The sequence below is a fragment of the Tenrec ecaudatus genome, chromosome 1 (assembly GCF_050624435.1).
Source record: "Tenrec ecaudatus isolate mTenEca1 chromosome 1, mTenEca1.hap1, whole genome shotgun sequence".
Taxonomy (NCBI): domain Eukaryota; kingdom Metazoa; phylum Chordata; class Mammalia; order Afrosoricida; family Tenrecidae; genus Tenrec; species Tenrec ecaudatus.
This window is the reverse complement of record NC_134530.1, coordinates 194,608,494-194,621,206: the sequence shown is the minus strand read 5'-3', so window position 1 is coordinate 194,621,206 and position 12,713 is coordinate 194,608,494. Positions and strand designations below refer to the sequence as shown.

Sequence of the window (12,713 nt, the reverse complement as noted above, 5' to 3'; positions counted from 1 at the left end):
GTGCATGCTGGGACTTAGGTGTGTCTCGGTGGGTGACACTGCCTTCTCCAGGCGTGCGGACCAAAAAGGAGCACAGACATTGGGTTAGTCCCAGGCTCCTCCAGCTCGATGGCAAAAACCGTTGTGCTTTACAGGGAAATAGTATGTGGTGAAAGACTATTTCTAAATTTATGAAATTGATTTTGTAGCCCTTTGGGAAGACCCTGCACACAGTCTTATCAAGCACTCAGTGTTAAAATGATTGCCGCGCGTGTGTGTGTGTGTGTGTGTGTGTGTGTGTGTAAGGAAATAGTCCCAAGCACGTCGGGTGCCTGTCCGAGGAGCGTGAAAAGTCCGTGGCAGAGCGCAGCTGTCTCTCTAGCTCTGCCCTGCTGTGGAAGTGTATTCTTGCCCGGTCGGGTTCCTGCCTCTGCGTCTGCAGCTTTAGCAAGCTTTTAGCAAGCTTACGTTCCAGAAAAGACCAACAGTAACTCTTGATTCCTGGTTATTTTTTTCAGAAGCAATATAATGTGTTGTATTAAAGAGGCGCCCCCAGCCTTGCTGGTGTTTTGGATAAAGCACAGTATGTGTAACCTTTCTTTTAGAAATTCTCCAAATTCTGAAATTAATAACCTACCTGGCCCCAGGGGGTGTGGTCTGCATCCCAGTGCCGCCCATGCTGGAGCCAGGGTCTGCGTCCTCTGTGCGGCTGGGGCTCCATGCTCACCTCCTGCCTGCTCTCCTCTCTGCTTCTCCGTAGTATGCTGGATGATTTCTCTCACGAGTTGGAGAGCACACAGTCTCGTCTGGACAATGTGATGAAGAAACTTGCAAAAGTGTCTCACATGACCAGTGGTATGTACATTCGGGGTGTAGCGTGCAGAGTGCAGTCCTGTGTGCTCATTCCAATGTCTCTCCTGTGGAGCATCGTCGGGAAGACGGTGCACAGGCCTTCCCTTTCCAGGCTGCTCGGGGGAAAGGTCTCTGCAGAGCGGGCCACTCTCCTGCACACGGTTGCCTTCCAGGCGGTTCCTGAGTGGAGCAACAGCTTCCTCTGCAATTACAGAATCTTTCACTGTTTTTCCCCTTGAGTATTTTTCCTTGCCAATAAGGGGCATTTAAAACCATAATTAAGAAGCCGGGCGTTGTTTCTCCCAAACTGACTGTATTTTGTGGCAGACCCACTTTAAACGGTAGTCCTGAAATGCAGCCTGACCTGCTGCAGCGGCCTTGCTCTCCAGGTGGGCCACAAGGAAGCCCCCCATCCCATGAGTACAGGAGGAGGGGTCCCCGTGGGTCTTCACGCTGGAGGATCAAGGCAGCCTCTCTTCCATTCTCTGGGAACGCTGGCCGTGCTGTGGGTTAGGCGGTGGACTGCTAACTGCAGGGTCTGCTCTTGAACAGGCTCGGTGGCCGTGGGTGGGTGGGGGTGTTTCTGGCGTCCTCGCTACACCTGGTGTGGGGTGAGTGGGGGAAGGAGGAGCTGGAGTGCTCCTCCGGGTTCTAGCACCACAGCGGTCCTTCTCCCACCTCAGTCCAGTCTGTACAACTGCGCAGGGGCGGTGCCACTCGGCCTGTAGGGCCCTCCCTGTGTGGGCTGGCGGTAGTTTCGGTTTGGTGTTCACCCCATATTAGGACTCAGTCAGTGTTTGTTTGGAAACCAGTAAGACAGGTGGCACTGCGGGGCAAAGGGGTCTGTGCTCTCCAAAATAAAGCCCACGGCTGTTGAATCCTATGACTGTGACCCACAGTGCTTCCAAGCCTGTAATCCAAGCTTAACCTGCTGTGCCACCACAGGCCCTTATCCAAACTAAAGGGCTGCTCCGAGCTGGCGTTGGCTCCTCCCATCCCACAAGCAAGTGTCTCTGCTTCCAGTCAGGCTCTCCATTGCCTGGATCCGGGCTTCCAGGAGAAGCAGGTAGCAGCTAAGTCCGTCTTTGATGCAGAGAGAGGTTTGCAAAGGCTTCCTTCTGATTCCCCTGTTCTTTCCTCTGCAACCCCCACCCCTCTGCTTCTAAGAAAGGCTTTGCTAGAGTATTCTGGACGTGGCCAGTGGGGCCGCTCGCTGGTGTGGGCACCAGCCACGAAGTGGAGCAGTGCCTCGAGCAGCAGTGTGTCGGGAAGAGCACAGGCACAAAGATGCACTGTCTGTCTCCCTGCAGTCTCGGCAGGAGCCATTTAGAAGAGGACTTGCATTGTGATGAGCAGTTCAGGGTGTATCAGTAGCACGGGCGTAGTCTACTCTCTCCCAGAAGAAAAATTTGGCGAGCAAAGCAAGAACTTTGTATAAGAAAGAGAGCCAGAAAATAAGAGAATTTGGCCAGAAAGGCCCTACTCTTTTGACAGTGAAAAATGGGAGTGTCTGACCGCCTAAGGTCCCCTCGAGGAGAGAAACTCAGCCTTCCCTTAAGGCTGGCTGCTGTGAGCCAGAGGTCAGGCACGCCTCCGCTCTCTGACCTCTTCGCCGAGTCAGACCGCAACAGGCCCTCCTCCCGCAGCACTCTCGGCTCCTTCCATCGTCTGTGACGTGGCCACACAGGATTTATTCAGGAAGAAGCCGTACAGTTCGAGAGCAGGAACAACTCAGGATAGCTCCTGGTGCTTCGGTCAGGACAGCTTCTCAGCTTTGCCTGCAGGCAGGCCTCTGCCTTTCTCTGCTCTCAGCCCGACCCTGCTCAGACCAGTGTTACAAAGTTCTTCGGCTCTCCCAGTGAGTGCCCAAAGCACCCCGCTCAGAGAGAAGGTGCTCAGCCTCCCCCCACCCCCACCCCCCTCTGTGGCCGGGACGCCGACTGTACTGTATAGTGCTGTCTCCTGGTTCTGCTGCCCCGCACTGCATCTTGTCAGTGTTCTTTCTGTCTCCTTGTCGAGGAGGGTCTCAGCACGGGAACCTGGGGTCCAGAGGACGTGCTCTGCTCTTGTTGGTAGTGGTCCCCACTTTCTGTCTCTGGGATGACACAACTGACCACCCGTTGTTTGCACTTGAGAGACCTTGTTTGTCTGGCCCCACCCAGTAAGTCGGTGGGAGTTACAAGACAGGGCTAGAAAGCCCATACGAAAGCAGTCCCCCACACCAGGAGCAGTTCGCCTGTGGATCTCTTCATCTTTGGCTGCTGTCGAAGCAGCATTGCTTACCGATCTCTGGCTCAGTGGTGTCTGTTTCAGTTTAACAACCAGGACATTTTTGTATCTGCCTGCCGCTGTTCTTGTTCAGTACGTTTGAACAAGTTCGCCGCTTCTTAACCTAATCCGTCCATCAGGACAATGTACCGAAGACCCCCTGATGTTTGCTGAAGCGGACGTGGGGCCCGGGTGTCTCCCCTCCCAGTGGCCGGGCGGGAGATCAGCCAACATCTCTCTCCAAACTCACTTTTCCCGGTCACTCAAGAGAAAATAAAGTGACCTCTCTTCCTTCTGCCCAGAGAAAATGGATTCTCTTTAGCAGATATTGATTCATAGCCCCTCCCTTTCCCACATTCTGCTTCACATCATTTTAGGGCAAAGAAGTACATCGACGGGAAGGGGGCTGCGCAGAACTAGCACCAAAGTGCATTTGCTTCCCCCTGAGTTTGTGAGACAGCATCTGAGCTTGCCGAGCTGGTTAACGCTTTCACTGGAGGTGCTAAATGCTCTGAAGGTTAATGCCGCTCCGTAAGAAATGCAGGGAGCAGTTTGCCAGCAAAACAAATCCCCGGGGCACTCTGGTTCATGCTTCTAGAAGCAACTTCCCACTTCAAAGGAGAGTGGCCCTAAAAGCGCATTCTTGGGTTGTGTCTGCTTGTGTGAGGCTTTTCTCCCCCATGAAAACCCCCTGTCATGCAGCTGGGAAGCCAGAGGCGGGAGGGGGGGGGGCAGGCTGGTTCTGTGGTGACGTGTGGGAGGGCAGCCTCCTCACCTGCTCTCCTTAAGCTCCTCATGGGGCTGTGAGTGTGGTCGACCTCACAGAAGGGACCGACCCGTCTGGGGCCTTTGCCCTGTTCACACCGAGCTTCTCACATGCCTGACGTGGCAAGCAAGGTGGTCACTCCTGAGAAGAGTGCACACTATAATTTAGGCTCCATTCTCATGTCATCGGTAAGACTTGGATGTCCATGATATTTATACCTGCTTTTCAAAGTGCACGTTTATCTAGTTAGCATTGCTTTGTGGAAATGTTGAAGACCTTCGATTCATGGGGCTATGTTGTCCTGAAATCCGTGGGTTTCTGCTGGGTCAGCATGTCCGTTTCTGCAGGCCTCATTCCTGGTGGGTGATGGCCACGTTCATAGACGACAGAAAGTCGCCCGGCCACCCCAGGACCCATCTGTGGGAAGCTGCCTGTTCTGCTGTTCTGTCAAGCCCCGGACGAGGGCGCTGTGCACCACGTGGCCTGTGTGCCTGTCTGACTCTCCCATCAGCTCACAGGCAGCTGCTGTCGAGCTGGAGCGCCGGGTTGGAAGTCCACCCAGGCACCCCCTCCGACCTCCCCACCCTGCCTGCTTGGGCATGAGCCTCTGAGGTGCCGGAGGGGCGTGTCCCACGCAGCTTGAGCGCATCTCTTCCTCCAGTGTGGCTCCTGGCTAAGTACGCTCGCTTCTCCAGTCTCAGTGCAGAGACACTCTGAGCGTGCTGACGTCCAGCTGTGGGGTTTCAGAGTGACCTCCAGCACATTCCATCCTGGGGTAGAACGACGACCGTTGAATTGGATGGTTTGACCTCGGAGGCGGGGAGGAAACAGGCCGGCTTTGATCTGTAGTATCCATGCCAGCCATTTTTCCAGGGATATAGAACCACCCTGAGAAGGCCAAGATGCACAGAGCGTAATTAAAGGCCTGTGACACGGCACATACTTATTAAGGGGCGTATGTTCCGGGGCTGGCAGGCATACCTGAAGTGCAGCCGGGATGGGAGCTAAAGAGCCCAACCCCCACTCCCAACCCCAACCCCTGTCCATCATGTCCCGTCATTCATAGCGATCAGGGGTGCAGGGTCCCTGGGTATGGTGCTAACCCCTGTCCTGCCTTACAGACCGGCGCCAGTGGTGTGCCATAGCCGTCCTCTTTGCGATCCTGCTGGTTGTGCTGGTCCTCTTCTTCGTGCTGTGACAGGCCTGGCCAGGTCCTCCTGCGTGGCCACCGCAGGCCACTCACATTCCTCTCGTCCGCACGCCCACGGCCCACCTTGGAGACAGCGCCTCCAGCCCAGCGTGGGACCAGGATGGCCAGGGACTACACACTCCGGGCTCTACACAGAGGCCGGGGCGGCCCCCTGGGCACCGGGACGCCGCTCCATGCCTGCCAGGCACTCCCTGCGGGGGGACCCTAGCCACCGGGAGAAGCCCCTGCCACTCACTCCCGCTCATTCCTCCCACCTGCCCACCGATGGCAGCTCTTCTCCCGGCACACCCCAGTGGCACCTCTGCCCAGTCCTGAGGGGTGCAGGGGTCACTTTGTGGCTGTTGTGAACATTAGCCCTCATGACAGACAATGCAGTGGTTTGTTTTTCAGGGATATGTGCTGGGATGGACTTGGTTTTCCAGGCACTCTTCAACGGGGTGAAGGTGGGAGAGGGGGTGGGGGAGACAACTGCTGGAAAAGAGGGAAAAGCGCTGGTGGTCCCAGGTGCTAACGACTGTGGCTTTAATAAACGGGAAGAAAGCCCCAGGAGCCTTGTTTGCACAGCGGAGAGGGCTGCTCCAGGACTTCTTCCCAGGGGGCAACTTGAACTTACAGGACCACCCCTCACCGGGGGCTGGGACTCTTGGCGGCACGCCCGAATGGACTCGGACACCAGCGCTTCCTCCTGGGTCATGTAAGTCCTGTGGCCTCCACACACGGGCAGCCAGCCAGGTGAGGGGCAGGGGTGGTTGGCCAGAGTGATCATGATAGAAGGCCAGTTCTGGCCCATGCTCTTCTCCCGTGACTGAGGGTGGGTAGGTGAGCCTGGTTCGTTCTTCCCCCTAAGCCAGTTTCTTTGGCTCCCCATTCCGACAGCCGAGTCTCCCCGAGGCTGTCCCTGAGCTGACACGGCTAAAGTGGCTGAGGCACTCACCCGCAAGTCTCTAGGACCTTTTGATGCCCCACGGTTTGGTCCCCCTCTGGGAGAGGCTGGTAGCAGCTGAGCCTTGGCAGAGCTGGGCCATGGAGGCTGCACCCACCGGCCTCGCCACCCTCTCACGCTTGGAAAGAGCAGCACCGTCCACACGAGTTTTCTTGGACCTCTCCTTGGCGCGCCTTGCGGGGGGCGCTCCTCAGCTCCCCACTGGCTTTATCTCACATCTTTTCCTTGTTCTGTTTGTAGTCTCTGTGTGTGTGTGTGGGGGGGTGCGCACGCATGTGTGCACTTTTGTGTGATTTGTTTGCGAGGCTTACTCTTGAATTGCACTTTGAAATAAATATTTGTAACAGTTGTTTAAAGAAGGGTCTTCTCTCCTGTTGAGATTCGTGGTAGGTAAGGGAATCTTGTTGTTGAAGACCTAAAGCAAATCTACACCGAACGGGGTGGCTAACACTCAATCCCATTTGAGAACTAAGAGCTTAAGGGATCGGGGTACTAGATTATTATGTCGTCTGAGTGTTGGACGTTCCCCAGGTGTGTTCCATAAGCCCTTAGAGGTGCATTAAAATGACCAAGTCTGACTTTAAAAGTAAATGTGAGGGCCTTGTTTCAGTACCGGTAGCCTACGCTCCCCACATTTTAAAGCAGGCTGGCATCCTCATTCCGATTGCCTAGGTTCAAAGCCATGCTGTTGCACACCCCTCCCCCTCCCCCTTGAACCGAGCCACACAAAACAGCACTTGTGTCAGTAGCGCCTACTCATCCGTAAGACATCCCCATTAGATCAGAGACCAAGTTTGGGCTTAATCGTGAAATTCTTGGATACCCTTAGGCTTGGCATGCTGACCCCAATGATTGTTTGCTAAACAGTGGCTTTGGGGCACCAGGTTGTTCTGGAAAGCGAATTTGCCTAAAACGCAGGCACCATGTGTCTTCCATGTAGGGTCACTGCCCTCCCCTGCCTTGAGAGGGTGCTCTCTGATGGCAACCTCTTAATTTATTCATCGGAGCCAGCCTTCGGGCAGGGGGACTTGACCTGGGTCTGAGCCTGCTGCACCCTGACAGGCAGTCACTGCAGAGCCCGTGGTAATCTGAAGGTCCCTTGCTCAGACCCTGAACCACGACAATCAGTGGTCCTGATGTCTGCGGGTTTCAGCGGGGCTCCATGTGGTCCCTCCTGCTGTCTCCTCATCTTGTGTCACGGAGGAGGGAGATGAGGGAAGCAGCAGGACACCCCCCCACCCCCCACACTGCCGTGTGCACCACCCGTAGCAGTTGAGGTCTTTTTCTGCAGCCTTTGGCGTGAGTCCCGTATCCGTTGCTCTTACAGAACTGGCAGAGTGTGACAGGTAACAGAGAGGATGTGTGTGTATCGGATGATCGTGTTCCTTGTCAACTGATTGGGGGGCAGGGCCGGGGATAAAGGCTTGAGAGAGTTGTTTTCAGTCCAGTTTCTGGTCTTGTCTCTGTGTGGGCTGTGACGCCTCACACTGCTCTGTGTGTGCGTGTGTGTGTGTGTGTGTGTGGTGTGCCATTTCAGACTTCACGCCCGAGCCGAAGGGGGACGCTTGGTGACTTGCCCGCGGCTCTGCGTTTCTCCAGTTAGACAGACTGATGGGTCTGCTAGCCAACCGCTTGGCAGCTTGCACTCCTCCTCACCTCGTGAGAGGCAGGGCTGCGAAGAGAATCTAGTCTTCCACTCCAGCTCCAGCCTGTCTCCGTTAAGCAGTTTACCTTCTGTAAGGGAAGGTGCCGGAGCCAAGAGCTGTTTCAGTATTTCCCCCTTACCACAGGGCCGTCTATTCCCGGATGCCCTTCGAGAGCATTCATCGCATTTGAGGATGTGAAAATTGAATGATAAATGATTTGCTTTTCAACTCCATAGGGTTTGCATTATTGGCTGCACCTCGGGACAGAGGAGAATTTGCAAACAAAGGGTGGGCTGCCTGGAGGGCAGAAATTCCAAATCAGAGACTACGCTACCTCTTATTCTCCCTCTTAAGCTTCCTCACTCTGCATTCATTTCTCTTCTGTTTAAAGGAAAAAATTTTCATGAAATATTTTTTGGCCATCACCGAGAGGGATAATTTAAAATCAAGAATTCCAGCAAGTCCAACCCCAAAGTCCTTCCCATCAGCCTGAGCCTTTCCTGAGTTGAGGATAGACAGCCGGGCACAGCGCGATCCTGCCAGGCTGTACTTCTGTTCACTCGGACCCGACTGAATGCCCAACCCCCAGCCTTTGAAGCCTGTTGTTAAAGTCATACAGTCTTGTTCTCAGAAAGGAATCTGGTGGCGCAGCAGTAAAGCACTTGACTGCGAACCACAGGTTGGAGATCCAAACCGACCAGCACTAGCTGTGGCGATCAATGCCCCTAGCGCACCAGCCTGGGCCATTCTCTTCTGTCCCACGGGGTGGGGGTGGGGCACCACAGCAATGGTTCTGTAAAGTCTGCTGTGCATAAGCGCGGGTGCTGTTCGCTGTTCCGGCCCAGCCTAAGAGACCAGGTCTTGGGCAGCACAGCTGTGAACTGCCTGGACTAAAGCCCCAGGCTGGATAACCCACGGCAAGGGCACAGCTCCAAAGAGCGGCCTCCAGCCCGCTCTCCTACATGGCAGTCCTGGGGGACATGGGATCATTAGCTCGGCCCTCTTCTAGAGAGAAAATAGTGACAGCCTGCCCCGCCTCCAAGAAAGTCACTGGGCCCATTGCTTTCTGGACTTGGCCATTGGGAAGCCTTGGCATCTGTAGGACAAGCGGAAGGTGATGGAAACTGACCTCAGTGACCGCAGTCCAGATGGGTGCTGGTGCCTGCCCCCCCTTCGCCCGCAGTTTGCTAATCCTTGCCTTTGGAGCAAGCACCAGCGTGCCGAGAGAGGTGGCGATGCCTTAGGTCGCTGTGAACTGCCTGTGCTTGGGGACGGATGAAGGAAAGACGCAGCAGCTTGGTCTCCCCCTGACTTAAGCCAGCAGGCTGGTCCCCCCCTCAGCTGTGGCCTGCTACAGACGTTTAACAACACATGTCGTGCGTGACCTTGAAAGCATATTCCTGGTATTTGTTTAAGGTTTGAGGGATCATATGGGGAGGCTCCTCGGTTACTTGAGTCTACATCAGAAGTAGGCCCTTGGCTTCAGTGTTGGCTGACAAGAGCCCCGAAGGCCATATATCTAATCATTGGAAATTGGTACAATTCCAAAATGCAATGGGTAATTAGCCTGACAAAACTGGGCAAGAATCAACCACTGTATCTCCCCCACCAAGGATAAGGACCCTTTGTGGTTTTATTCATGATCAGCAGGTACAAACAGAAGCCAAGTTTTCACATTCTGCCTAACATCCTGCAGCTAGAGGGAAATTCCCAGCCCTGGGCGAGAAGTTTACAACAGTCCAGGGGCTGGGAATTTTTGTTAGCCGTGCAATCTCCAGCACCACCAGGACAGCAGCCCCAGGGCAGTTGTTTGAAGTGCAGATTCCTAGGCCCCATCCAGACTTGCTGATCACAAACTCAGAGCAGGCTGGTGGCCTCCTCTGTCAAATACCCCGCCAAAAAAAAACCTCGCTTCGATTGTAACTCTGACACTTGATGACACTACAAGCCTGAAAAAATATTTTTTTGTAATACTTGTTTAAAAACAAAAACCCAAACTAGCCATCCTTAAAGGTAATATTTTTAAACCCTGATGTATATTAGCAACATTTCTTACTTCTCATGAAATCATGTTCTAAGTGTAAAAGGAATCCTGTTCAGTATTAAAAAGAATTGGCGAGACTGTTTGCTTTGTCCTGGAGTTTTTGGCTGGTTGATTGGTGTGTGTGTGTGTGTGTGTGTGTGTGTGTGTGTGTGTGTGTGTGTGTGTTTAAGTTCCTTTCATAGCCAAACACAGCTACACACACAGAGAGAGATAAGCATGCACATACTTAGGGCAGGGGAAGTTTGTGGCTGCTGGAAGGTATGAGTTAGAAATTGTGTTTTTCCTAGCCAAGCAACTTATATGAACTCTTAAATTCAAAATAGGTACCCAAATGTGCCCAGACACAGGAGTTTCTCTCCATCAGGAGTAGGAGAGAGCACTGTAAGGAAGTGCTGGTGTTAGCCACCAGTCTGCCCCTTCATCTGACAAACAGCAAAACCCTTCCCATTCCCTACTGCCCTTGCCATACTTCCTCAGCTGAGCTGTCAGCTCCCAAATCGAAGGGGAACAGTCCTCCAGGTGGACAAGTCTGCCCAAGGCATCCATCATAAGCTTCGGGGTTCCTCATGACACCCTCATTTCTTTCTGCCCTCTGGCTCCGAAAGGACACAAAGAGAGGCACAGCACAGTATCTGAGAAGGGTCTCGCCTTGAAGTTTCCAAAGACACCCCTGAGCCCTGATGTCTTGACAACCAGGAAGCCTGAGGAGCTTCAGCATCCACACCCTTACTGGGGGTCTCATTTTGTAGGCATGGTTGACTTCCCCTTCCCTGAGAGCAGCTGATAGCGCTCCGTGGGCCTCTGGCCTCACCAGCCCTCACCTGAGTCACTGCAGAAACCCTCGGGTGGAGCCTGGAGCCTCAGCACAGACACCTTCGTCACGGGGAAATGGCGGGTTTAGAGGTTCTTTCTAGGACTTCCAGCCTGTTCATTCTGATTCATACCCCAAAGGATACCCAGCCCAACTGCCTTTCAACCCCATCCTCAGGTGCTGCCTACAGATCCCCAGGTGATGAGCATCGGTTACAGGTGGTCATAGAACAGGGAGAGTGAATGACTGGACATAACCAACACTGGGAAACAACCTGTAGAGTCTGGTCCAGCCTCGGATGGAATGCTAATTCTCAAACCGAACCAATGGGAAGCCTTGGTTCTTTCTCATGGAACAAAGGCAAAGATGAATTCTTTGGGTAAAGTTAAACGCTTCACTCCAAAGCAGGCAAACAGGAACATTGGCTAACTGTATCCATGGTTGAAAGCTGTCTCCTGAATTGTGTTTGTGATGAGGCCACGCGAGCCCCTCGAGGGCAGGAGTCTTGATCTGCCCCCATCAACTTTGCTGATAGGACTGAGCCTTCTGTGTTCCACAGTGGTTAAGCACTCCGCTCTGAAACAACATGGTGGGTGAGTTGAACCCCTTCTGGAGAAAAATGAGGCTCGCTGCTTCTGTAAGGATTGTCAGCCTTCGGAACCCTGGGGAGCAGGTTCGCGCGGCCCTACAGGCTCACCCTGGCAGCGCACGCTTGGTTATGTCTGAGTGCTCTGTCTGCCGTAACTCATCCAACGCTTCAAGTGACTATGTACCCACTCACCTTGCAAGTGAACCAGAGTCACCACGATTGTGGCCCTCCACCACCCTGCTCGTCTGGACCTGAACCCACCTCTGTGCTTAAAAATCCCCAACCCTTTGAGATCAAAGGGCACACTTACTCCTGTCAAAGTTCAGAGTCTCAGGGCACGCGAGGAACTAGGGCAGGACAAACCGGGCAGGAAAGCCGAGTGGGTGATGGGAATTGCAAACGAAATGTGTATGAATTATGGAATGTAAGACATGATCTGTTCCATCAACTTTGGCCTCATTCACAGACAAAACAATTTTAAATGACAGTGAAAACAGGCATGGGGAAGTGGGGCTGGGTCAGATGGGTAGGGAGTGTCAAAGCCCCTTCCTGCAGCGGCTCCCAGAGCCCAGCATCAGAGCGCCCTAAATCCTCAGTCTGGCTGCCTCCAAACGGCTTCATAGCTAGAGGATTGAGCTAAATACACAGGCTTAGCGTCACTGCAAGCACGGTGCTTATTTGGAGTTACGCTTAATAATTGAAGAAGGGATTTAGAAAGGGGAAATGGACCGATTTGTTCCAGTATAAAGGCCGATCACACCTCCCCGACCCGTGGGGCCCTGGCAGCTGTGGATGACCGTGACAAAGGGAGGAGTCTTGCATCCACAAGGCGCGGGTTTGTAACCTTTTATTGTGAATTGGGGGAAGGTTACAGAGCACATCACCAGTTTCACGCACCATCATACACATGCTGCTGCTCGTGGTTTGTCACCGCTGCTCCGCTCCCTGCCTGGGGCTCTGTCCGCACACCTCCTTGCCAAGCCCCTGCTCTCGGCCCTCCGGTACACAGCTGCCCCGTGAGTCTCCAAGGGTCGGCTCTTCTGCAGTATGCCCACATCCACAATGCTGCTATTTCCCACTTAGTTGGACTGAACGTTGGCGGAGCTCATCTCCAGACTGAGGGGGTGGCTGAGGACGGCGGTCAGAGGCTCCTACTCCACTGGCTACTCACACCTCTGTGGTTCCACTTGGGGCTCCGCCCGGCCGGAGAAGAGAAGTCCCACAGGCTGTCATCCTTACATGAAATGTTAAAAAGCAAGACCTTCACAAAGACCCTGCCACACTGTCACAATGGCTCATTGTCCAACAGTATAATTTTCAAATCAGTAAATCCTCCGGCTTTAGCACCCTGCCCCGCCCCCCACTACCCCCATCTGTTGTCTAGCCAGGGCCCTCCCACCCAGCTGTAGAGGGCACACAGTAGGAGCTTGTGGGACGCAGGTCACCACAAACACACTCAGCAAGGGCCTCCAAGAGCCTACCTCTGACCCCCAAATAGCATTTCCCTCTGGCGCCTCCCTGGCCCCCCCCTCTCTCCCAACCACCTCCCAGCACACCCTGCCCTCTGCCATCCATGTTCACAAAGTGTGTGTGTTAAGGCTTCTC

General features: G+C 54.0%; 1 protein-coding gene across 1 annotated transcript in view; it reads left to right on the top strand.

The window, feature by feature from the left end:
* The window catches only part of STX6 (syntaxin 6), a 47,628-nt gene extending 37,840 nt beyond the window's left edge, over window positions 1-9,788 (top strand). Inside the window, exons 7-8 of the mRNA XM_075528089.1 lie at window positions 740-834; window positions 4,987-9,788. Of these exons, the coding sequence (XP_075384204.1) occupies window positions 740-834; window positions 4,987-5,063 (172 nt within the window). The 3' untranslated portion in view covers window positions 5,064-9,788. The remainder of the gene's footprint in view (window positions 1-739; window positions 835-4,986) is intronic.
* Window positions 9,789-12,713: the final 2,925 nt, after the last annotated feature.